At 35.8% G+C, this 27,045-nt stretch overlaps 2 protein-coding genes across 2 annotated transcripts in view; both read right to left on the bottom strand.

Annotated features, from left to right (window-relative positions):
- Positions 1-1,802: 1,802 nt before the first annotated feature.
- Positions 1,803-4,840, bottom strand: LOC132716532 (uncharacterized). The gene is made up of 2 exons (XM_060699831.1): positions 4,160-4,840; positions 1,803-1,940 (listed from the first exon to the last, which is right to left on the bottom strand). The coding sequence occupies exons 1-2, from the start codon at positions 4,838-4,840 to the stop codon at positions 1,803-1,805; spliced, it is 819 nt and encodes a 272-aa protein (XP_060555814.1).
- A 269-nt stretch (positions 4,841-5,109) lies between these two features.
- The window catches only part of LOC132716577 (uncharacterized), a 49,870-nt gene continuing 27,934 nt past the window's right edge, over positions 5,110-27,045 (bottom strand). Inside the window, exons 4-8 of the mRNA XM_060699885.1 lie at positions 24,001-24,192; positions 13,634-13,895; positions 13,341-13,446; positions 12,744-12,950; positions 5,110-6,031 (exon numbers count right to left, since the gene is read on the bottom strand). Coding sequence (XP_060555868.1) covers positions 5,110-6,031; positions 12,744-12,950; positions 13,341-13,446; positions 13,634-13,895; positions 24,001-24,192 — 1,689 coding nt within the window. The remainder of the gene's footprint in view (positions 6,032-12,743; positions 12,951-13,340; positions 13,447-13,633; positions 13,896-24,000; positions 24,193-27,045) is intronic.

Here is a 27,045-nt window from a genome sequence, read left to right as displayed (position 1 = left end):
ACCATCATGACCCCAACCTTTAGACAGGGGGAGGTAACTGTATGAAGCATTTTGACAGAATTATGCCCCTTTTTCGACTTAGAATTTACGTTGAAGTTTTCGTAATACCTCAAATATTTTCATAGTCCATTGACATATGGCATTGAAACAAGTTGAAATTTTATACTCTTCTTTGAGAGCATAATAGGACTCTCTCCAAGGCCGATATCTGTCAAAAGGATTTAAAGAAAAATTTAACCCTTTTCTTATTAGAAAATTTTACATTATCAAGGCTTTTTTACTATCAAGCACTTAGAATAGTCGAGCGTTGCTGTCCTACCAACACCTCTTGTTAAGTATATTGTTATATTTGCTATAATTATTTGAAGTCTATTTGTCGCCATAACAACCAAATGTTTCAAGATACTAAGAAAATAATGTGCATAATCTGCAGTCTATCATCTATCCATATTTCAAGTTTCAATAAATTGTAAGCTATCATGGGATCCAGTTTTGTGGACGACCGGTCGGACGGAGGGTAAACCTTAAATCGCCGCCGGTATAATCGGTAGGGGAGGTCATAACTGTATAAAAGAAATATGTTTCTACTGAAAGCCCATCTCACACAGAGCACACGGCTCATACGAGGGTTGATCAATATATTCGTGGACACTATTAATCACTTAATATAATAATCAAGATATTATAAAGAATTTTCGCTAATAAGCAGAAGAAATTAATGCAAGTACGAATATATTGTGATTTTTCTTGATTTATTTCTTTCTCATTTTGTTGAGTATATGTATCACATAGCAACCCTATACCGTATTAACGCCGCAGCTTAATGTGTTTGTTTGTTTCACTTTACGCCTTTTCCCAACAGTATTTCAGTCATATAGGCGGGTAGTTTCCTAATCATCGTTCCTGGAGAGTTACACCAGTACTAGACTACCTTCCTCCACGCTAAACTACAAAAGCATCTCCCAGGGATCGAACCAACGCCAGAGAGGTAACTGGATTAGAAGTCATTGACAGTTACAAGTTAAAACTTACTTACCATTTTAAAATACTTAAACATTGTCCTTATTCTGGAGCGCATCTTTATAATACGAAAATGACGACAACGTTCTTTCATAACCTTTAAAGAACATTTGAAAAAAGACACAGGCGTCGCTATGATTTATTGAAATTTGTTAGACAGGGGTGTGTACGCCAGAGAGAAGCGTGACGTTGTTGGAACAGAGGGCAGTAATTAAGTGCTGTGTAAATCTTGGTATGACGCCACATCAGATTAAAGCAAACATGGAAATTGCATCTTGAACAAAAAACGTGTCTCGTTCGTTAGTTTATAAGTGGCATAAACGCTTCCGCGTTTAAAAAAAACTGGCACGGATGAAATGTCCGTGTATGATCGTATAAGTGACCGCATGAGACCGTATATACAACCGTATTTGAAGACCACTCTACAAGTGAGCCCAACCGTGTCAATATCGTATATCAATCGTATGGAATCGTTCGAGAGCGCCCCCAAGTCCTACATCCAACACCCGCTTTACACCCTACTGTCACACGATCACGGCATGATTCACACGAGTGCACACACCGTTGCATACGATCGCCACACGACCAATACGGTTCATTACGAATCATACATGTCAGAAACGCTATAGTACGGGTTTACACGGCCTTTACGTCTGCACTAACTGTACAACGAAAACCATAACTACCTGCTGCCAACCTCACCTGATAGATCTACCCAGAGAACCAGACTAAAATGCATCCAAAGAAGGTTCCAAAGTACAGTAGGAAATCAAGAGCGGTCATCAAGGCCCGCCGAACACTCCAACCTGCTGACCTTGCCGAGCATGATGAGCTTGGGACCCGTCACTGTCTATCAGTCTGATCATGATTTCTAATTCCCTTATCCTGTCATCTGTTGCATCTGTCATTGCTTTATATACCTAATATTCACATAAAGATGTTTCTTCAATTTATGAAACCAAGCAATCAAAATGGGTCAATATATATTAAAGCATACACGAATGTGTGCTTATTCGAGCATAACTCGAACAAATGTCGGCGGGACCCTATGTTGACCCTAGGAAAGTCGAGCAAAACTCGTGTTTAATCGTACAAGACGTATGCATTCGTATGCGAATCGTGTTCAAACCTTGCTTGACCGAGTATGTCCGTTCTGTCCGACATTTAAGTTCTGAATCAGACCCGTTATGAAACATTACCAGAAGAAGACACCTTGTTTTAATTGCTAATTAACTCTTAGACAATACATGATAAAATACCATTTCAACATCGCCATAATCTCTTATTTAAACAAGAGCCCGGTTTGAGCCGGGTGATGCTCCCCGAATAGGTTTTGGACACAGGAAAGTACACCTCTTGTAGTTTCAGAGTTATGTCCCTGGAAAAAGTTCAAGTTGCAATAATTCCAAAATTAGGAAAGGCAGAGTTACTGTTCTTTCCACTGCACTTCTAATCACTGTTAACTATCAACTTACAAAGTTTCTTGTTGATATCTCTTATGGTTTCCGAGTTATGTTCCCGACAAATTCAAAAAGTAAAAATAAACAAATGACAATAACTTTAGAATTAGGCAAGGCAGAGTTATGATTCTCGTGCACTGCACATCTACCCATTGAGATACATCTACCTACAATGTTTCATCTTGATATCTCTTATAATTTTAGAGTTATGTTTCGGACAAAGTTCAGTGTTAAAATTAATAAAGGGCAATAACTCCAAAATTAGGACAAAAAGAGTTATTGTTCTTATGCACTGCACATCTACCCATTGAGATCTATTCACCAACAAAGTTTCATGTTGATATCTCTTATAGTTTTAGAGTTATGCCCCAGACAAGATTTTTTCTATAAGGGGAGATAATCCAAAAATGAGGCTTAACAGAGTTATGGTTCTTTTGCACTGCACCTTTACTCAATGAGATCTATCTACCTACAATGTTTCATCTTGATATCTCTTATAGTTTTAGAGTTATGTTCCGGACAAAGTTCAAAGTGTTGAAATTAACAAAGGGCAATAACTCCAAAATTAGGACAAAAGAGTTATTGATTTTATGCACTGCACATCTACCCATTGAGATCTATTCACCTACAAAGTTTCATGTTGATATCTCTTATAGTTTTAGAGTTATGCCCCGGACAAGACAAAGGTGCCCGTCGCGTGACCTGGACCCCCACCCCCCAACCCCACACTACAACCCCCCATATTTTCAAAAATAAAAAAATGATCATCTGAAACCTGTAAAACACTATCCAATATGCATATTACAATCAAATTAATAGTTTCCAACAAAAATATAAAATTATATTGTTAATTTATTAGAAGGTATTCATCTCTCAGGCATTCTCAATGGGAAAAAACTAATGTCATTGCTTGTAACGTCAATTTCTCATAAAATCATCGGTCAATTTCCAAAATTTTGGTGGCAGGTTACGTGGAACGAATGTCTCTGCCTCGAAAATCATTCGTTTTCCACGAGGTTTATTTTATACCTGCAATATGACGCCTCAAATTTGACATTTGTGTTGGTCGGAAGATTCCTGGCCGGAAACTCCGCTGTCTATACACAGGCCTAAAATACGTAATATTCGCCGTTCAGCACCAAAGTTGCACTAGATTCATAAGAAATACATTAAATCAATACACTTACATGTAAAAATGATAGCCTTTCAGACAACAGTTCAGAGAAACAACGATTTTCCTCTCCACCGTGTAAATAACAACATCTATGCAGCCATATTTCGAAGGGAATGCGCACGCATCATATTTGTAAACGCGTCTCCGATTGGTCACTTCTGGGGGCTCGCCTCTGGTGCCCGGCTTCCAACAATAAGAATTCGGTAACTATCAAATAAGAGGAAACCAGTAAACAGCTGATTGTTGGCGGAATTTTTTAAAGTTGCGTGTTTTCCGTATTTACACAAATAAAGCACTGTTTTTATATTCATCGGTCTAGTTTTATCACAAGCACAAGAATGTCGATTGTAACCTGGTAAGTTCAATGGTAAAGTTAAAGTGATCTTGGTATAAAAAATTTACAAATATTAATTGATATTGGCTAGCTCTAAAGTTTTCAAGTACTGTTTTAAATAATTGATTATTTGCAGTCACAACAATAAAACTTGGCTCCCTTTCGAGTTGCCTTTTTCCACTTCATATGGTGCTGAAGTCCAGCACATGCTCGATGAAGCCAGCCATTGCAGCCATCACATTGTATCCATAGGAATTCACCTTTAAACTCTTTATTGACTGTATCACAAACTTTACACTTTTCTTCACTTTCATCAATATCTTCACTTTCATCAATATTTTCACTACCTACTTCACCTGTTTCTTCGGTGACTTTTAGCTCTGTCACTTCCTCTCTTTTTTTCATTTTATCTTCATCTGTGGAGCTATCAGTACTGTTTCTTCGACTCCTTTGTGCAGGTCTTACATTTATACCTGATGTACTTGGCTGTGCAATGTCCTCGTTAATAAATTCTGCCTCAGGAGATTTTGAAATATCTTTGTCCTTTCTTTGTTTTGTGTGAGCTGCAGTCGTCTGTGCAATTTCTGTAAGTTCTTCATCTGAACTACTGTCCATTCTAACAATCTTTCGCCTTAATCTTTTTCCTCGTGTGGCCTTTTCTTCTTCTCCTTCTCTTTCAACACTTACAGTCTTTCGTTTACGTCCCTTTCCTTTACTTTTATAAACATGCCCAGCTTGTTCAAGATCCTCACTTACATTTTCAATTAAAGCACTTTTTTTTTTACTCTCCTTACCTTTGTCAGATTTTGTTTTATCTGTCTGTGACACTCTGATTTGCTTCCTGTGAGCCATCTTTTTTTGGATATTGAAACTTTCCAAGATATCCTTCCTGAATTGATTGACCATTACCATTAAGAACAATTTTATAATTTTCTTATACACATTACTTATTTGTTTGTTTCTGAGCTCTTTATTAACTGTCTCTGAATCAAACTCTTCATTTCTATTTATACTGATGTCTACAACCTCACAAAACTGATTATATAAATAACTTTTTTCCATTATTTCAGTTCTGATATGTTCAAACAAATTGCCACCATACCTATTAAAATACCTATTAATTAATCAATAAATAGAGACAAACATATTTCTGTTAGCTTTTTGAAAAAGTGGAAGAGTTCATCCGAAATGTTGGTAAGTGATCTATTACCTTTTTGTCTTCTACTAACATCTAGTAAAGATTCTGGCTCATTGGTGGTGGATATAACATGATGTTCATCTAGCTTTAACCCATCTAGAATACTGACAGCTAGCACAGATTCTTCAAACAATGCTTGACCAGATGCATCTGTCTTATACATATGGCTTCTTTTCTTCTGTATATATTTATGTCTTATTTTTGCAATACAGTAACCACCTACATAGCGTACACGTGCATGTGATGCATTTGACACTGCTCTCCTTGATATAGTTCTCTGACTGACAGTAAATAGTTCAGCCTTCTTCTTCAACAAATACTTTCTTATTTCATTTGAAATATTGAAACAGATATGCAGATGATCTTCACCAAAGCTTGTGTTTTCAAAAAGCATTAAACAGTTCATTCTGAATTCAGCACTGATTTGGTAATTATGTACTTTGCTGTAAAATTCAGAGAGATTTTTTGCTGACACAGGTTCTGCCGGGTTAATCTTTAAATCTTCAATGAAAGATGACAATTTACAATATTCATTCTTGCAGAACTGGATGTATTTATGTTGGTCTATCTCTTTCAGTATCTTGTTACTATTGTACTGCATTGGTGTTTTCACAGTTTTACATTCAATATTATTCAGAATTGTTTCCATATTTAAATCAGTAGGAAGATTGACTGACTCATTTTGTAATTCTGTTATTAATGAAATAATTTCATCAAATTCACTGTCAAATTCTTCTATGGTTGGTTGCTGATCATATAACTCCGTGTCAGCCTGCATAGAATCTAAGGCCATTAAATCCTCTACAGTAAATAGTGCGAGATCTGTGTCTGTCAACTGTTGCTCTCTGAAATTGACCAAAGAATTGCATGTAATAAAACTGTGTCATGAGGTGGCAATGAATTTCATAAAAGCAAAATGATAAAAATGCTACTATTACTTTTATTAAACAATATTTTTGAACAGTTTTACCAGCTATTTCACAAAAACTATTTCATAACTTAAGCACAAAAAAAAATGAATGTGATAATGTATTATCTGAAGTTATTCTTCAAGGAACAGTCACACATTTGAAAAGTTGGAGACATGACAAGTACATATCTTTACTTATTAAATCATCATTTATTAACCTTTACCATGCTAAATTTCTTTAATAGACTGTTTCATCATTCAATTTGGGCAGTACCACTTATCATTGAAAGGGGTGTTCACTGAAAATTTACTGACTGAATAGCAAACAGTACAGACCATGATCAGACTGCACAGATGTGCAGACTGATCTTGGTCTGCACTACAAAGGCAGAATCACTTGGTTATAGCAGGCTAATGGTTAAGTAAATGGATCATTTCTGAAGATGGTGTATTATAGGCTGAGCTATTTATTACTGAGCTTGTACAGTCTCACTATTATTATAATAGAGCTTGCTTTTATGGTGATGGTAGAGTCACAGACTAGCAAACATGTGACAAGTCTCTGATTCAATTAGACACAAGATATTTTTTTAAGAAAGTCAAAAGATTTAGAATGTAAATAAAGCACCGGGCTTTAAACTATTTCAATACATTTCTCATAAATTGGTCAATGATCTGTCTGTTTTCACCTGACCAGTGCAATGACCCAGTGTGTACACACCTACACAGTAAAAATGTTTATCATGATTATTTTCAATTTCATTTCTGCTTCTATTTTTATATGGATTCATGTTTACCTGTTAAGATTTTATAAGTAAAGCATAGTCTATATATTCTTTAGGTTATCCATTTATTAAAGAAATACCTACTCAAAAGAAAAACTTAAGTTGGCACTTTCATGCAGTATAACTGTACTACAAAATAAGATTTTGATGATTTAAATTCAACAGCTTTGGTATTCATTCTATAGTGTGGTTGAAAAGTTATTACCCCTTAAATAAGCTTATTGTCAAATCAAAAGCACTGTTTGTCTATTTCAACAACTTGATTTGGTAAATGACGAGAGATTACATAATTAAAAACTGTAAAACAGTTAATATTATATTGTTTTTATCTGCATGCCTATGAATTCAGAAAATTAACCATTATGTGAAAGAAGAAAAACTTAAGATGAAAGGTATCACTTGAATGAATAAGTTATATATACAATGTACTTCATGTAATCACTTATTTCATTTGTTCCATCCTATATCTTCTTTAGAATTTTATTTCTACATCCAGGCATACACGCTTTTAAATGTACCCTATGGTACAGTCAAACCTGTCTATAAACAATCATTGGGAAATTAAAAATGTGTTAAGGAAGTGTACCTAACACATGTTTATTAACACTATTTTTTGTCAAATTGGAAGAGAAAATAGTGGCCTTTCAAGACAGGTTTATTAGTGGTGGTTTTTATTCAGAGGTGGTCTTTCGTATAGGTTTGACTGTATTTCCTTTGCATATTTTTACTGACCAAACTCTTTCTTTTAACAACACAGTTAGACTTGAGCCAGTCTATGTAATAGAAAATCACTACTGAATTAAACTTATATGATACAATTGAAACTAGAACTATCGCTGAATGCGATTCATACCCCCACCAATGTCCTTGACAGAAGACAACTTGGAAAGGTGGTTAAGAGAATAACTTAAGTGACACAAATACATAAAAAGAAATTATCTCTGGTGAAAAAAAAACTAATTGTACAGGTAATAGTAAAAATATTTATTATCAAATCATGTTCGAAACAGTTACAAATAACCTTTCATTTTCCTAATATACTAAACTTTTTATAAGTCAATTTTTGACCTTCAAGTGTGGCCTTGACCTTCAGCTGGCACAAGGGTAAGATGGGTTCTGCACATCACCCAATTGGAGTGAACATTTGAGTAAAGTTTGAAGAAAATCCTTCCATTAGTATAGAATTTATAGAGCGGACACAACATATTGTCTAGTATTGATTGTATGTAAATTTAAAGACTTAAAAAGGGGCATAACTTTGTCAAAATCCAATACAGAGTTATGAAACTTGACCTGCATATTGTAATTGTGACACCTCATATATCTTTTAAGTTTCAAGCAAATACCTATGCTAGTTTCCGAAATATTCAAGAACATGTTTTAATCTAAGAACATTTTCTAAGTCAATTTTTGACCTTCAAGTCTGACCTTGACCTTTAGTCTGCACAAAGGTGACATAGATTCTGCACATAACCTTGTTTAGGTGAACATTTGAGAAAAGTTTGAAGAAAATTCTTCCATTAGTTTAGGATTTATAGAGCGGACACAACATATTGTCTAATCTGTTATTGTATGTAAATTTGAAGATTAAAAAGGGGCATAACTTTGTTAAAATGCAATACAGAGTTATGAAACTTGACCAGCATATCTTAATTGTGACACTTATTTTAAGTTTCAAGCAAATACCTTTCCTAGATTCAGAAATATTCAGATATATGTTAAAATTAAAGAACATTTTCTAAGTCAATTTTTGACCTTCAAGTGTGACCTTGACCTGAAGCCGGCAAAAGAGTGACATGGGTTCTGCACATAAGCTTGTTGAGGTGAACATTTGAGCCAAGTTTGAAGAAAATCTTTCCATAAGTGTAGGACTCACAGAGCGGACAGGACATACTGTCTAATATTTGATTGTTTGATATTTGACCTTCAATTGTGACCTTGACCTGACACATCGGCAACATGGGTTCTGCACATCCCATTGTTGAGATGAACATTTGAGCCAAGTTTGAAGAAAAATCTTTCAATTAGTGTAGGACTCACAAAGCGGACAGGACATACTGTATAATATTTGATTGTTTGATATTTGACCTTCAATTGTGGCCTTGACCTTAAAATGACACATGGGCAACATGAGTTCTGCACATCCCCTTGTTGAGGTGAACATTTTAGCCAAGTTTGAAGAAAATCTTTCAATTATTGTAGGACCTACGGAGCGGACACGACATACTGTCTAATATATGATTGTGTTTGATATTTGACCTTCAATTGTGACCTTGACCTTGAGCTGACACATGGGCAACATGGGTTCTGCACATCCCCTTGCTGAGGTGAACATTTGAGCCAAGTTTGAAGAAAATCCTTCAAGTGGTATAGGAGTTATAGAGCGGACACGAAAATGGAGACGGACGGACCGACCGACCGACCGACTGACCGACCGACCGACGCGACAAAGCGAAGCATTTATAGCCCCCCACATTTTGTGGTGGGGGTATAATAAAATGAGGGGTATTCACAGGAGGGGTCAATTGATAAAATATAAAATAGACTGGCTTCTGACTACTGAATAGCAGCTGTTTAGATACTTTAGAGTACATAGATAATGCATGTTGTATAGAAAAGGTGATTTGTAGTCTTTATCAATACTTTTAATTGCAAGTAACTTTATGTAAATCAAATACATGTACTTAAATAAATACTCTGCTGGACACAATATTTCAATTTATTCTTGAGTGATTATAAGAAATAATTTCATGATTAACTGTTACATCTTAAACTTTTCATTCCTTTATATACAAACTAGAAATGAAATGTTTATTAGTATTGTGTGATACAATAATTTTGTTGATTATTTCAGAATCTCAGTAATTTCTTTAGGATGATTTAAAACAAAATTTAGGAAACTCTATATTTGAAGAAAACCTTCATGGCATTTAGCAGAAATTAAAAAAGTATGATATTATTTTCAGGTTGCTCCAAGAGTAAAGGAAGAGCCTAATGGCTTTGTGGAAGTGAACAAGTTGTACACAATCCGTTTGAAATTTGAAAATGGTAGAAAGTGGTGTTTGACTTAAAGGTACCAAAAATGGTGTTTCTTGGTCATATTTTAAAGGTATTTCCAAATGCTAGAAAGGAAAGAAAAACTGGAACACTAATATCAAAGTTACAACCTACCATGGAATCACTCTTCTACCCATAGAAAGTTTTATGCCTGTGAAATCTATCACTATTAAGGAAATAAAGGGATTCCTTGCAAATGATGTTACAGTGACTGATGAGCATGAGAAAAGTATTAAGTGTACCATAGACAGCCACTGCACTAGTAATGGGAACAGAATAGTGAAAGTAATAACATTTTTTGACAATGGAGAGTGGGCTTTAGAAGTAAGCGGGGTATCTATTGACCTACAAAAATTATATATCTCCAGTACATTTTCTGGAGACCAAAATGGAATTGACCTTGTTGTAAATGCTGCACGTAAAATAACCTTGTGTGTAGGTGTAGAACTTTCAAAAAAATGTGATTATGACTAGATATCACATTCTAGATACATGGCAATCTGAAGACATACAAGGTAAACGATTAAAATCAGTAGTATGCAACAGAGTAGTTCCCATGAATTCAATGGGCACATGTGTTAAATGCCAAAAAATGATTTTTAATTGTACAACACCAAAAGATGGTTCTGAGAAAGAAAACAATACCCCTATTTCCAGTAAGTCTGATGTTAAATCTAACATAAATAACAATATTCATAATAAAGTATCAGGATCAGCCGTTTCAAAGGATGATGTAAATAAAATGATCCCTGGAGCAACCGACGAGATGGTGGAACTTGTACTAAGCCAGGCTCAAAATGCTAGCAGAGATCCACGGGGTAGAAGATGGACTCAAGGAATGATCTCAGTTTGTTTACAGTGGTTCTGTAGGAGTCCCCACTCATACGAAGCATTTCGAGCAACACAGTATCTTGTCCTCCCATCCCGATCAACACTGATTCAGTATAAGAGTCGTGTGAAGCACGAAGTAGGTTTTGATGACAGTGTGTTCTCATGGATGTATGAAGAAGCTAAGAGAAAAGACATTCCAATTGAAGGATATACAGGAGGGCTAATAATTGATGAAATGTCCATTCAGTCAGACATCCAAATATGTAAGAATGGGGACATAGTTGAATTAACTGGTTTCATGGATGTTGGGGAGGAGGGAAATTTAAGTAACATTATGAGGAAAGGAAAAAATGAGAAAGTGCTGGGTACACATGCATTGCAGCTGGTCTTTTTTGGAGTCACAGGATTTAGATTTCCTATTTCCCATTTCATCTCAGATGGTATCCAAGCATATGGGCTTTATCCTTTGTTCTGGGAAGCTGTCGACCGCCTGAGAATGTTTGGTTTCAACACAGTTTATACCTGTATGGATTGGGCACAGTGCAACAGGACATTTATGCACATTAATATTGGCGCCAGTACTACATACACTACTCAGTGCCCTTGTAACTTTGCCAACATGATTTTTATGATGGACTCTAAACATGTTATAAAAAAATACGAAACAATATCATTAAAAGTGGAACATCAAAATCTTCAACTAGACTCCTTACTTTAGAAACTTCACATACAATACAATGGCAAATGTTCATTGACTGCTGTAAATGGGACACAACTAATGCTCTGCAAGTTCATAGAAAATTTACTAATGAGCACCTGTATCCATCTAACCAACAAAAAATGAGGAACCATCTAGCAGAAGATGTCCTTGATTCAGAAATGCTGAATTTAATGATGCAATATCAGAAATATCTTGGAGAAAAGGGATGTGTTTTGAATGGCGTGATTGAAATTCTTAAAATGACCTCAAAAATGATAAACATATTTAAGGATATGCGCCCTGTAAAAACTGCGGATGACCCAAGATTGGAGGAACTTTCCCTTGTAGCCCAGTGGTTTGCAAACTGGAAAACTAGTGCTCTAAATAAGGCTTCAGTTAAAACAAAGGACAGGGGCAAACGAATATTGTCAACTTTTTTTTGTTTGTTTGGATTTTTAGGCCTCAAAAACAGAATGGATAATCGTGCGAGGCACGAGATGCTTAGAAACTCAGGCTTAAAAATTTATGTAAAACTGTAAATGAAATAGAAATAGAATTTAGATCCTAGAAACAAATTTATCTCTTTTCAAATAATAATTAAGTTTTTTTGATGGAAAATTTATTACAAAGTTCTTTGGTGAAATTTACAGAATCAATTTATTAGGGCAAATTTGTCCCACTAAATCCTGAGACTACAGTCATGCATAGGTAGGCGTTTTATTCAATGTGTAAATATGTTGTTCTAAAAATAAAAATTAAGTTTACTAAAAATCCGCCTAATAAATCAGATGTGTTTGAAAAACCTTTAACCAGCAAAGATCAACATACCACGGGGCAAACGCAAATCCAAATGCACTACAGTATCGAAGGGCCTTAAACAGTATTGTTCTTGGACAAAAAGTAGTGTCCCAGAAAGCAAATGCCGGTAAAAAATCGTGCTGCTGCTCTTCCATATGACTTTTCTTTGAAACAATACAAAACAACAAAAAGAAAATCAGAAGATAACAGTGCATACAGTAAAATAAAAGTAATTAGAATGTAAAGTGTACAGAACTTTTAAAACAGTGAAAATTCCACATGTCAGAATTTGTTCTTGAACTATTCAACATTTGTGTCAGATTTGAAAATCTGAAAAGGACATCCCTCGGAAGCACCCAGAAAAAAGCAGAAAGTGAAAACTGTTCTGAAGTATATAAAATCAGATGAAAAGCAGATGAACACAGTTTATGTGCCACAGTCATAACTTACAGGTAATTTATAAATTTTGTTTTTACCTATTTATATTTGATCTGCAACAACTAATGTCTTCCACTGGTTCCATAGAGGACTCACTCAGGAACTGTCTTACAACTTGTGGTTGTTGAATTACACTTAGTTGAGGGTTGAAGTGGATAACTCTTAAGCCCCTGGTTTCTCGAGCTCTTCCAAGTGCAACGCCAAGTTGTCCTGGCTTAAATATGTGACGACAATCAACTTCCAGACTGTGATAAATTAAAAGATTTAATCTACAATTTGCAATATTGAAACAAAACAATGCCACAATAATTTTCTTAACACACTGCCTTCTGAATTCAGACTTAAATATTTCATCTATTTAAATCCTTATTTTGGAATTCTCTTTAATCTGGTTTGAAAGATAACCATGAATGTGTTTTTGTGCCAAGACAAAACATTGTCCAATTACATTTGCAAATTGTAGTTTTGTTGATATTATATCTGTTTATTAAAAAGTAACAGCTGGAAAACATACTAAAGGAAAGCAACAAATGACTTGAAATATAATGATTTTTTGATTTTATCACTGTGTATAGGTTCATTGAACTTCACTTTCAATGTAAAAAATAGAACCATTAATAGTCAAAAGAAATTACCAGTCAAGTGTTAGGCCCTGTGATTTGTGTATACTCATGGCAAAACTGAGCTTGATTGGATACTGAACTCTAACAGCAACATCAGTATTCATGGGAGGACTGAAAACTGAAATGATAAAAGCATAATTAGTTTTAATTCAGTCAATATATTGTGAAACAAATTGCAGCACTTCACAGAATTAAACTAATTTGCAATTAAATACTTTAAGATATCCATTTTCATACCATTTTTAGCCTTTAAACACTTATAAATTCAGGAGTTCAACAACAAATAGGAAAATTGAGTTGTTTACCTGAAAATGTGATTTTCTCCATTGGCATTTTCATATTCAATGATGGGAATTCCACAACTGGACCACTTTCAGTGATATCAACGACTGTTCCCCGTAGACCATTCACTAACTTGTCAGAAAGATTACGTAGCAACATGACAGGTGCCCCTTTCTTAAGCCAAAGAGTTTGCGGTGCAAGTATTTTGTTTAAGAATTTGCGATCCCCTTCATCAGTTGATTTGTATTCATATAACTCACCGGGAAAATCCACACTATACACTGCCTATTGTAATCATCAACTTGCTCATTTCTTGAAAACAGTTTAATGCAATTGTCATCTTTTTCTAAAGGTCTCTGTAAACTTTCAATAAACAATGCAGTTTCCGCTGATACATTTCCGATTGAAACTTCATGTATAGCATGTATAAGTTCAGTGTCAGATTGCCTTAATACTGTTGTGAGGGTTATTCTATGTGGCAGCACTTTCGAAAACAAATTGCTTTCAAAGCAAAAATCCCCTGCTCACCATAATAATGGATTTGGTACTGGTGGCAACTGTCTAAAATCACCAGACAGCAGTAGCTGGATGCCACCAAAATGTTGATTCTCGTCCTTCAGTTTACAAACTTCATTAATGCATTCAAAAAAGTTCTTACTCAACATCGAACACTCATCTATAATAAGAACATCTGTGTTTTTTATTTTCTTTCTCACGTCTGCAAATTTGACATTGTTCTTGATAACTTGTCTTATTTCTTTAAAATGAAACCTTCCGTCCCCAATGCCCGACCACCTGTGTATTGTTTGTGCTGAGTCATACAGACAGCATGCGATTCCAGTGGTGGCCGTAACTGCAACCACTTTGTTTTGAGACTTTAATGTTTTACAAATGTGTTTTATTAGAAATGTTTTACCCGTTCCTGCGGCTCCCAATAATAAAAGATTGTGTCCACTTGAAATACAATCAACTGCCGCTAATTGCTCACTATTTAATGCCATCTTTTTCCTTTATTAAAGAACTGTGTACGAAAACATGCGAATGAAGATTACACAACATTTGACATATGGCGCTGTTTTGGTTTCTGACTTTCAGGTACTTCACTGTTGGAAGCCGGGCACCAGAGGCGAGCCCCCAGAAGTGACCAATCGGAGACGCGTTTACAAATATGATGCGTGCGCATTCCCTTCGAAATATGGCTGCATAGATGTTGTGATTTACACGGTGGAGAGGAAAATCGTTGTTTCTCTGAACTGTTGTCTGAAAGGCTATCCTTTTTACATGTAAGTGTATTGATTTAATGTATTTCTTATGAATCTAGTGCAACTTTGGTGCTGAACGGCGAATATTACGTATTTTAGGCCTGTGTATAGACAGCGGAGTTTCCAGCCAGGAATCTTCCGACCAACACAAATGTCAAATTTGAGGCGTCATATTGCAGGTATAAAATAAACCTCGTGGAAAACGAATGATTTTCGAGGCAGAGACATTCGTTCCACGTAACCTGTCACCAAAATTTTGGAAATTGACCGATGTTTGTATGAGAAATTGACGTTACAAGCAATGACATTAGTTTTTTCCCATTGAGAATGCCTGAGAGATGAATACCTTCTAATAAATTAACAATATAATTTTATATTTTTGTTGGAAACTATTAATTTGGTTGTTATATGCATATTGGATAGTGTTTTACAGGTTTCAGATGATCATTTTTTTATTTTTGAAAATATGGGGGGTTGTAGTGTGGGGTTGGGGGTGGGGGTCCAGGTCACGCGACGGGCACCTTTGGGACAAGATTTTTCTATAAGGGGAGTTAATTCAAAAACCGGGCAAAATAGAGTTATGGTTCTTTGACACTGCACTCCCCCTCAATGCCCTCTACCACTGTATGAAGTTTAAACAAATTATCTCCAAGGGTTTTCAAGTTATGCTACGGACAAGAAAACGGACGGACAGACGGACAGACGGACAAGGCGCCGACTATATGCTCCCCCGAAATTTGTCGGGGAGCATAACAAAATAATGTAAATAAATTGCATATCAATCAATTAATCCAATTGATATCGGCCATGGCACTATTTCAAAGGAGCTACGTGAGACCTCGAATGACGTATTTCTCGGGAACCACTTCGAATACAGGTATTTAGAACATCTGTTAACATCACATGATTTAGCATTTAAAATCTGTCCGCAGCATACGTCTTGTACGATTAAATCAGCATAAAGATATTATGTTAAAGGAAGTTGCAAACTGTTTAACCTTTTACCTCATATTGACTAAAATATCTTCAGATAGATGGGTTAAGCATTTTTCAACACTTTTTGTGTTGCCTTGAAAAGGCGACATTTAGGGGTTACTTTTGTCGGCGGTGTCGGCGGCGTCGTTGTCGGCGTCCCCTAAAGCTTGTCCGGAGCATAACTCGGTCACTATAAGTCTGATTGACTTCAAACTTGGTATGCATGCTTTTTCAATAACCCGAAGTGCAGTGCATAAGGACCGGTACTCTGCAGTTCTTAATTTTTGAGTTATTGCCCTTTGTTAATTTTCATACTTTAAAAAAAAATTTGTCCGGGCCATTTCTCTTCAACTAAAAAAGCTATGGACTTGAAACTTCATAGGATGATAGATCTCATTAAAAAGAAGTGCAGTGCACAAGAACCAGTACTCTGCACTTCTTAATTTTTGAGTTATTGCCCTTTGTTAATTTTCATACTTTATTTTTGTCAGGGTCATTTCTCCTAATGTATAAAAGCCATGGACTTGAATCTTCACCGGAGGATAAATCTCATTAAGAAGAAATGCAGTGCACAAGAACAGGTACTTTGCACTTCTTATTTTTGAGTTATACCCCTTTGTTAATTTTCATACTTAATTTTTGTATAGGCCATTTCTCCGAAAGTATAAAAGCTATGGACTTGAAACTTCATAGGATGATAGATCTTATTAAGAAAAAGTGCAGTATACAAGAACAGGTACTCTGCATTTCTTATTTTGTGAGTTATTGCTCTTTGTTAATTTTCATACTTTATTTTTGTCCTGGTCATTTCTCATCAAGTATGAAAGCTATGGACATGAAACTTCATAGGATGATAGATCTCATAAAGAAAAAGTGCAGTATACAAGAACCAGTACTCTGCACTTCTTATTTGTGAGTTATTACCCTTTATCAATTTTCAAACTTTATTTTTGTCCAGACTATTTCTCATAAATTTAAAAAAAGATATGGACTTGAAACTTCATAGAATGATAGATCTTATTGATAAGAAGTGCAATGCACAGAAACTGCTGCTCTGCACTTATTATTTTTTGAGTTTTGAGGTATTGCCATTTGTTAGTTTTTATATTTCATTTTTGTCCTGGCCATTTCTCCTAAACTATATTGTTCACAAGGCGACACATCCGACTCGCGGAGTTCTAGTTAGTATAAAAGATGAATTAAATGGCAGAAATTTGTTTTATGAACAATGTCTGTCTGCATGAAAAAGAGAGTATTCAGTATGTACTGATCTGGATTTTAAAATCACTGAAAAGGAAATACGCACAGCTATTAAAAAATGATAAAAAAATCCTCTGGCTTAGATGTAATAACTAATGAAATGATTAAATGCGGACATACAACTCCAATGCCAGGGTTTATTAAGTTATTTGATACAATTCTAACTACAGGATTCTACCGTTCTCAGAGAAAAGTAGGTTATATCAAACCCCTATACAAAGGCAATGATCCAAATGACCCTGATAAATACCGTGTTATCTGTATTATGCCATGTTGACTGTTTGTCAAAACCTTTTAATAGTATTTTAAATGAAAGGTTACAAAATATCTTGATAAAATCAATATTATTCACAAAGCACAAATAGGTTTTTAGCCGAAAACCAGAGCATCTGAGCATATGTTAGTATTGCGGACATTGATTGAGAAATATGTAAGTAATGGGTCTAAACTTTTTGCATGTTTTGTTGACTTTGCGAAAGCATTTGATACTGTAATGCATTCTATACTATTTTACAAACTTTGTGATGTAGGAATATCTGAACCCTTTTATAAGGACATAAAAGATATGTATAGTAGCAATTTTATGCATGTCCGATTACATGATTCTCTAACAGAAGGGTTTAAACCTCAAGTCGGTGTGAAACAGGGTGACAATCCAAGTCCAAATTTGTTTAAACTATTTTTAAATGACTTGCCAAAGTGTTATTTGGTAATACGTTATTAGGCTGTCTCTTATATGCTGTTGTCTTCTGTTATTGTCCACTAGTGAAAGAGGACTTCAAAATTGCATAGATAAACTCTCACAGTATAGTGATTCCTATGGACTATGTATCAATCTTAAAAAAAAACTAATATTATAACATTTTGTAAAAGTGGCAAATTGTCTAGCACTAAGTTCACATACAAAAACAATGAAATTAAACATAACACCTGGGAATCTTATTTACAGGTGACAGTAAACCCATATTGGTCAAAAGTAGAACCAGTCTTGCAGGTTGGAGAGTCCACTATGTTGTGTGAGATTTAATTTGGAAAGTAACATGTTTGAAGTCCCCAAAAATGATCAGGCGCTGATCAGGTGTAATATGAGTTATCATTACATCTATATAACTGATTATTGCATTCTTATGACCATCTGGTGCACAGTAAACTAACATGAGATGCAGTGTGTGCTGGCAAATTGCAATCTTTACCAAAAGGTCAGCATGTACTGATATTGAAGCTTTGAGGCGGTTGAAAGTTGGTGTTTACATAGGCAAGAATACCTCCAGCTCGTTTATGTGATCTGTCCTGTAAAAATGGACGCATACCTTGTATCTCTGGTGTTTTGTGTCTCTTAAGCCATGTTTCAGTTAAACAAAGTAGATCAGCTTAGTTAAAATATGATAAAGAAGACCAACATGGAAAGGCGGTGTTCAATGACCGCAACCCCCTACACGATCCAGCAACAAGAGCCAGTGACTAAAGTCGTTATTGGTACTTATATCCTGCACATGTTTTAAAACTGATTGCACATTCTGAAGCACAATAGAAAGAAAATTTGATGACTGCGTTTTGTGAAATTACTAACCTTTATTTTGTTTATCTTATGAAGTGCATGAGTACTGTATTTGCTTGCTCTGATCTTCTTTTTATAATGAGATCACCGAGAAATGTAACACGACTTGCGTACTTTGAACGCCGCCAATTATTTATCATTTTAATGATTAACCTGTCGATTGGTTTTAAGGGAGATTTAGGAGATGTTGAATTCTGCTTAAGCCGGTGCTTGGGGGCGTGGACGGTAACTTGCATTTTCCAGTACCGTCCATGAACAGGCTCAATCAAACCGAGCCTGCAACATTTTCAATTTTGCCGTGTTGGGCTTTCTTTAGGGATTCTGTATTTATCTATTTTATGATCACATCCGTGTTATTTGTGCCGTGTGGCGGCTGTAAAAAGTCTCCCCGTACATTTAATCAATGATGTTATATTTTCGATCCTTGAAGTTTCTAAATTCAAAATTTTACTATTTCACGTTTAAATGTTGAATTCTGCTTAAGCCGGTGCTAGGGGGCGTGGACGGTAACTTGCATTTTCCAGTACCGTCCATGAACAGGCTCAATCAAACCGAGTCTGCAACATTTTCAATTTTGCCGTGTTGGGCTTTCTTTAGGGATTCTGTATTTATCTATTTTAGGGTTTCAGGGACTATTGTCAGATTTAATATCGACTGCAGTAAATGTTACAAATGGCATGTTCAATGAAACAATTTTTTGGCATTATGGCTATCAATCACTTCATTTGAAGGGAACACATGCAGGACATCGTGCTGATAGTCTGAGTCACCTGTGTGAACAATTCTACTTTCTAGTGCCTTTATGTCTTTTTCAGTATGCGATTGTACTCTTTTTTTCGCAAATTCAACATAATAACCAGCTAAATATTGATAAAGCATTTTCATGTAATGAAAACACCGGTTTTGCTGCCACTGGTGGAAGCTGGTATGAATCCCAAAATGTTAGGAGAAGTAGGTACATGGACATCATGTGCCCTTGATATCACAAAGTCTACCATGAATATGGTACAAGTCCTTGGCACTCTGCATCTCATCTATTATTAGGATTGTCAAATAACTCAGTTTACATCGTAAGTCATGCAATTTTCCCTGTGATAATGGTATATATTCGCCTCCCTCACCCCCGCTTTGCTGCTAAATAGGGAAATTGAGTGAGAAGTGAATTGTCATGCCATCTACATATCTATATTAAAGGCAACTGTACCTGTAGGTGTTTTAAGTAACACAGTACAATCTGAGGAAAAATCTTCATCTCTCTGCAACTTTCTTTTTGTTGTGTCATTAATTGCGCGAATCAAGTAGCTCCTGCCTGTCCCTGCACCTCCTTTGACAAACAAGTGAGATAGTGGGATTGGGCTACCCGCTTTTTATTGTGGAAGTATTCTCTACACCATCTTAATATTTCATCAAATATTTCCCTCTGTTCCTTGATTTGGTTCCGAATAGGCATACGGTTTTCTTCATCAGTTAAAAGATTATATTTTAACGAGTAAGTAGCTGCATAGACACCAATATCACCAATAGGAGATACTTCTATTTTCTATTGATTTACACCGGAAAAGTCACGGTAAGGTTCATTTAATAATGATTTATAAAGGTTTTATTATACAAGGGTTATCGTGTTACATTTTGGAGTCTGCAATCTTTACTTTATTAAGACTTGATGGTATACGGTATTTTTTCATATATGTAAAAAAAAATTGAAAACCATTTTTATCGCTGTAATAGAAGTACCATTCGTGTTTAAATATTAAAATAGTTTTGGTAGAGGTGTTTACAGGGGCGTATCACGTTGGGGGGGGGGGCAGGATCTGACCTCCAAGCGTCTGTGATACTGTCAAGTGCAAACTACCGTCCACGCCCCCTAGAACCGGCTTTTATGGGCCTATTATTCAATCATTTATTTGTTTTCTTTGAATTCCTTATCAGTTACAAATTATTTATTATTTAAGTGATTAACCTGTCCGTGCTCTGTCTTGTGTCCTGTCTTGTTTATGTTTGGGATCCGCCTGGGCTTCTTAACCGCCTCCGTGGTCGAGGGGTTAGAGTCGATGACTTCTAATCCAGTTTCCTCTCTTGCGTGGGTTCGATCCCCGGGAGATGCTTTGGTAGTTTAGCACGGAGGAAGGTAGTCTAGTACTGGTGTATCTCTTCAGGAACGATGGTTAGGAAACTACCCGCCTATATGACTGAAATACTGATGGGAAAAGGCGTAAAGTGAAACAAACAAACAAAGCCTGGGCTCCCGCCTTTCCTTGTTGATCTTGTTTACTAGTGTCATATTCTAATCAGAATTCAACATTTAACATGAACTGGTACAATTTTGATTTTTGAAACATCCGAATATGTGTTCATATGGCGGTTATCATGGAACCTTCAATTTGACACGTAAGTGCCATTCAATGAATAGCGGCATATGGTCCCCAAGTAAAAGAATGTGTGTGCCATAAACGAGAAAACAATTGGCGGAACTAAATAAAATAGAATTTTGAAAGGGGATCAGGTTATGAAGCCTGCATATCACAGATAAGACGTCAAAAGACAAATTTAAAAAGCAGGCCACATATCCTAAGGAAGATTCAACAGTATTTAATTGAGGAATACTGGAACCACCCAACAAGAAGATAATGTCGTGCTCAACGATCTTTAAGGAACGGAAATATAACATCTCTAATTGAATGTACGGGGCGACTTTCTACACCGTCCAAACGGCACAAACAACGCTGATGTGGAAATAAAATAGAGAAAATAATAATCCCCAAAGAAAGCCAAACACGGCAAAATTGAAAATGTTGCAGGCTCGATTTGATTGAGGCTGTTCATAGACGGTACTGTCAAGTGCAAACAACCGTCCACGCCCCCTAGCACCCGCTTAAGCGGAATTCAACATTAAACATGAACTGGTACAATTGTGAATTAACATCTGGGTTAATTATTGCTGCATCTGCGTCTACAACTCTGGGATCAATAAGATCATTTGCATTTCTCTGCAAAGCTTTACTGTTCAGTGTATCCAAACTATCAATCACTGGACCAAATTCCTCAAAATCATCCTAAGCTGCATCTACTGCTTAATTGTTGTATTGAAACTGCTTCATGTTTTCTTTGACTATCTCTTCTAAATTCTGGTATGCATCCTGGAAAGTACTGAAGTGAAGTTTCAGCTCATTCTCATCCCGCCATGGAAAATTAATAAAAACAAGAATAAAGATCAACAAGGCAAAGGCAACGTTCACAGGACGCGGCCCCCGACACACTCAAAAAAATCTGGAGCGGACATAAGGGTGAAAGGAGTGGGACATGTAATGTGAAATAATATAAACTAAAACAAGCCCATAAGGGAATTAAAAGGATAAGAGGTGAAAAGATGGGGGGGGGTTAAAATGGGTCAGGGGAGAGGGGAATTGAGAAAATACCTACCGTCAACGACAATCCAAAAAATAAAGCCTTAAGGGGTAGTACTTTTCTGACTGCTTCATTTTTGAAAACACGGGATTTCTTACAATAGCCTGTGTTTTTCTTCTCTTCGTAAGACCTTTGCCATTTTTGAGTTTGATCACTGTTTCTTGCAATTCCATCATTTTTTATTATGTCAGGAGGAAAATCTTCAGTTGAGTTGCTTGTCATGGTAAAATATGATAAACAAGATCAACAAGGAAAGGCGGCGTTCAATGAACCCAAGAGGCAAATTCTGCTAATGTCATTTGACTAAATGATTCTGGTCTTGCCACATATCTATCAATTACGTTGGTGGAGAACAATTATTCACTTTCATTATCAAGTTGCTCAAGAATATTTGAAGGCTTCACTAGTTTAACTCTATTCTCTGGCAAATTTGTTGTCACAAATATAACAGTACGCATAGTGCCTCTTAAGGGTAAAGGGAGAGCTCTGTATATTGCTTCCTGTGCTCATATTTCCCTGTGATTAAGAAAGACATTATACCCAGATGCCTTAACTGTTGTTTGACGTTTTGGTCACACGCTTGTTTTGATGCCTGCCTGAGAATATCGCTTAATTCTCTTTCATCTTTTGTAATGTAACTGACTATATACATAATGCAGGTGTATACATCAGTCACAACTTGAAGGTCTATATTGGCTTGCCAAGCTTTGAGTATTGTTGGGTTATAGTTATTGATGCATTTGTCACATGGCTCTCGTTTGTGAAGCACTATTTTGCGCTTGTCTCCAACTTTTTTAAACATTTTATATACAGTTCTTCACTGACATAACAAGCCTTGAGTACTTGTGAAAGGGATAACTTTTCATCTGTAACGTGAATGTTTTTGAAGTGTTGACACAAGGGTAAGTAGTTGATCATCATTGTGTGGCAATGTGCTTATAATGTACTGCTCAACAAATGAGCAGACTTCCCCCTGTCATTGTTGCGTCTTTAATCCACAAGACACAGTGGACATGCGGGGAATCCCGCAGTTGTAATTCTGTTCTTATGAAAAAAATCTGTAACATTCCCTAGAGCTTTGATTTTCTGTGTTATGACTGTGAAAAAAAACTGATGTACTTTATAGTCAAAATGCCTTGTTGTAACAGGTTGTAATATGGTTATTCGGAATCCACTTGCACCTTTCCTCTCAAGGCATATTATCAATGTCACTGTCAGTTAGAAGGACTCCTGACTGTTGAGGAATGTCAGTCCAGCGAAGGTCTGCAGAAGACAGTGTCAAAAACCATGTGAACTGTACCAGTTGTTTCACCATTCCAAGCAAATCATAGATGCATGTTTGCCAATATGCTGGCGAACTTCGAATGTTCTTTTAATATTGTGTAAGCAAAGTCCTAAGCAATAAACGTGTTAAGAGTATCAGGAGATTGTAATGTAGCTGCTGTTACTGACTCTGAATATTGTATCTTTTTAAAGTATTGTAAACATTTTCCACAATATGTTTCTTTTCAGCAAGGAACTGCATAAAAAATATGTAATCAATTTTTGTTGCAACTCGTTTGTCAATATTAAGAAGTCGAGTGTTTGAATATTTACGAAAGTGTTACTTACTACATCTATTTGTATTGTAACCAAATCGACCATATGGAGCAGAAAAGGCGAGAAACTCTGCGTGAGGGTCGTACAATAAGATCCCTTTGCTTCGGGAGCGATGGGTATTATGTCATTTCCTTGACACTGTAAACATGATCTATTTAGATTCATTTTTGTATGTCCAGCTTATGTAAATCTTCATCATCGCTTACATCATCACCGTGTTAAAGGGCATTACTACAGTAATTTGTTTCATCACTGTTCGTGCTCAGTAACAAAGTGTTATTTTCACAAGAAACAATGTCATGTCCTCTGTTTGAGTTAAGCTTTCATTTACATTGGCATTGTTGTGTTCAGTTTGATTCAATGCGCTCTCATTTTCATCAGGGAATAAATATCTATGCAAATTTTCTGTCTCGTTTGTTTTCACTGTATTGTCTGCAGTTTGATTTCCGAGTATATTAGTCCATATTTCCTTATCTTCATCTTCAGATTCTATTTTTAACGCTTCTTCATTTTCTTCTGCATACTGATATAGCGGATTTATCTTTATCAAACATTTCAAAGCACGATTGACATCTGCTGGCTTAAAACCTGATCAATTACTGCAGATCTGTACTCCTTTTTGCGTTTTAATTTTATCATTATGAAAGAATAGTATGGTGGGGGACGAGGCAGACTTTTTGAGTGTCACAACTATCTATAGAAACATTAACCACGGCCTTTTGACCACCACGTAGCTGGACATAATTTTCATGAAAGATAATCTCTGAGAAATTAAATGTCCTTCTATCAACTTGTAAGTCATTTGGAAAGTTCTTCGGCGGCACCCTACCTTTAAGAAGATGTCTGTGGTATGTATTGCATATCCATATGTTTTTAAAAACAAGAGGGCCATGATGGCCCTGAGTCGCTCACCAGAAACAACTGCTTTTCAGTGTTGGTATGTCAATATATTCTAATATTAAATTTGAGCATAGAATAATTATGTTTAAACAATAATTTGAAGAAATGCCATGACCTGGGGTATTTAAGCTTTAGCTTTATTGGGGCTAATCAAATTAATATGAGCAAACTTGATAAAATACTACCTAACAATGCTACAAGGTTTGGTGATCATCTATCAATTATTTCAGTAGGAAATGATGTTCGAAGGTTTTTTTCTATTTTTAGCTTTAGTGGCCCCTAAAAGGGGCTAATCAAATTAATATAAGCAAATTTAATAAAAGAGTAGCCAAGAATGCTACAGACAAAGTTTGGTGTCCATCCATCTATTGGTTCTGAAGTAGAAGATGTTTAAAGGGTTTTCTATTTTTAGCTTTAGCGGCCCTAAAAGGGGCCAATCAAATTAATATGAGCAAACTTGATATAAGATTACCCAAAAATGCTACAGAGTTTGGTGATCTTCAATTAAATAGTTCTGTAGGAGAAGATGTTTAAACGTATTTTTATTTTTAATTTTAGTGGCCCCTAAAAGGGGCTAATCAAATTAATATGAGCAAACTTAATAAAAGACTACCCAATAATGCTACAGACACAGTTTGGTGATCATCCATCAATTAGTTCTGTAGCAATAGACGTTTAAATGTATATCTATTTTTAATTTTAGTGGCCCCTAAAAGGGGCCAATCAAAATAATATGAGCAAACTTGATAAAAGACTACGCAACAATGCTTCAGACAAAGTTTGGTGATCATCCATCGATTCGTTCTGTAGACATAGACATTTAAAGGTATTTCTAATTTTAGCTTAATCGGCCCCTAAAAGAGGTCAATCAAATTCATATAAGCAAACTTGTTAAAGGACTACCCAAAAATGCTACAGACAAAGTTTGGTGATCATGTATCAATTAGTTCTCTAGAAATAGACATTTAACGGTATTTTTATTTTTAGCTATAGAGACCCCTAAAAGGGGCTAATCAAATTTATATGAGCAAACTTGATAAAAGACTACCGAAGAATGCTACAAAGTTTTGTGATCATCCATCAATTAGTTCTCTAGAAATAGACATTTAACGGTATTTCTATTTTTTAGCTTTAGCGGCCCCTAAAAGGGGCAAATCAAAATAATATTAGTAAACTTGATTGTTTGTTTGTTTGTTTGTTTCATTTTACGCCTTTTCCAACAGTATTTCAGTCATATAGGCGGGTAGTTTCCTAACCATCGTTCCTGGAGAGTTACACCAGTACTAGACTACCTTCCTCCGCGCTAAACTACCAAAGCATCTCCCGGGGATCGAACCCACGCCAGAGAGGTAACTGGATTAGAAGTCATCGACTCTAACCCCTCGACCACGGAGGCGGATATAAAAGACTACCCAAGAATGCTACAGACAAAATTTGGTCATCATCCATCAATTAGTTCTCCAGAAATATACATTTAAAGGTATTCTATTTTAAGTTTGTGCGGCTCCTAAAAGGGGCCAATCAAATTCATATGAGCAATCTTGATAAAAACACTACCCGAGAATGCTATCGACAAAGTTTGGAGATCATCCATCAATTAGTTCTGTAGGAGATGTTTAAAGGTTTTTCTATTTTGAGCCCTAGAGACCCCTAAAAGGGGCCAATCAAAATAATATTAGCAAACTTGATGAAAGACTATTCAAGAATGCTACAGACAAGGTTTGGTGATCATCCATCAATTAGTTCTCTAGAAATAGACATTTAAAGGTTTTTCTATTTTTAGCTTTAGCGGCCCCTAAAAGGGGCCAATCAAATTAATATTAGCAAACTTGATAAACGACTACCCAACAATGCTACAGACAAAGTTTGGTGATCATCCATCATATAGTTCTGTAGGAGAAGATGGTAAAGGTTTTTCTATTTTTAGTCCTAGAGACCCCTAAAAGGGGCCAATCAAAATAATATTAACAAAATTGATAAAAAAAAACTACATAAGAATGCTACAGACAAAGTTTGGTGATCATCCATCAATTAGTTCTGTAGAAATATACATTTAAAGGTATTTCTATTTTTAGTTTGTGCGGCCCCTAAAAGGGGCCATTCAAATTCATATGAGCAATCTTGATAAAACACTACCCGAGAATGCTATCGACAAAGTTTGGAGATCATCCATCAATTAGTTCTGTAGGAGATGTTTAAAGGTTTTTCTATTTTGAGCCCTAGAGACCCCTAAAAGGGGCCAATCAAAATAATATGAGCAAACTTAATGAAAGACTATTCAAGAATGCTACAGACAAAGTTTGGTGATCATCCATCAATTAGTTCTGTAGAAATAAACGTTTAAAGGTTTTTCTATTTTTAGCTTTAGCGGCCCCTAAAAGAGGCCAATCAAATTAATATGAGCAAACTTGATAAACGACTACCCAACAATGCTACAGACAAAGTTTGGTTATCATCCATCATATAGTTCTGTTGG

The sequence above is a fragment of the Ruditapes philippinarum genome, unplaced genomic scaffold (assembly GCF_026571515.1).
Source record: "Ruditapes philippinarum isolate M1 unplaced genomic scaffold, ASM2657151v2 ctg6761_1_1_1_1, whole genome shotgun sequence".
In the NCBI taxonomy this organism is placed as follows: Eukaryota; Metazoa; Mollusca; class Bivalvia; order Venerida; family Veneridae; genus Ruditapes; species Ruditapes philippinarum.
The sequence above is the reverse complement of the archived record's forward strand: the minus strand, read 5'-3'. Positions and strand labels throughout refer to the sequence as shown.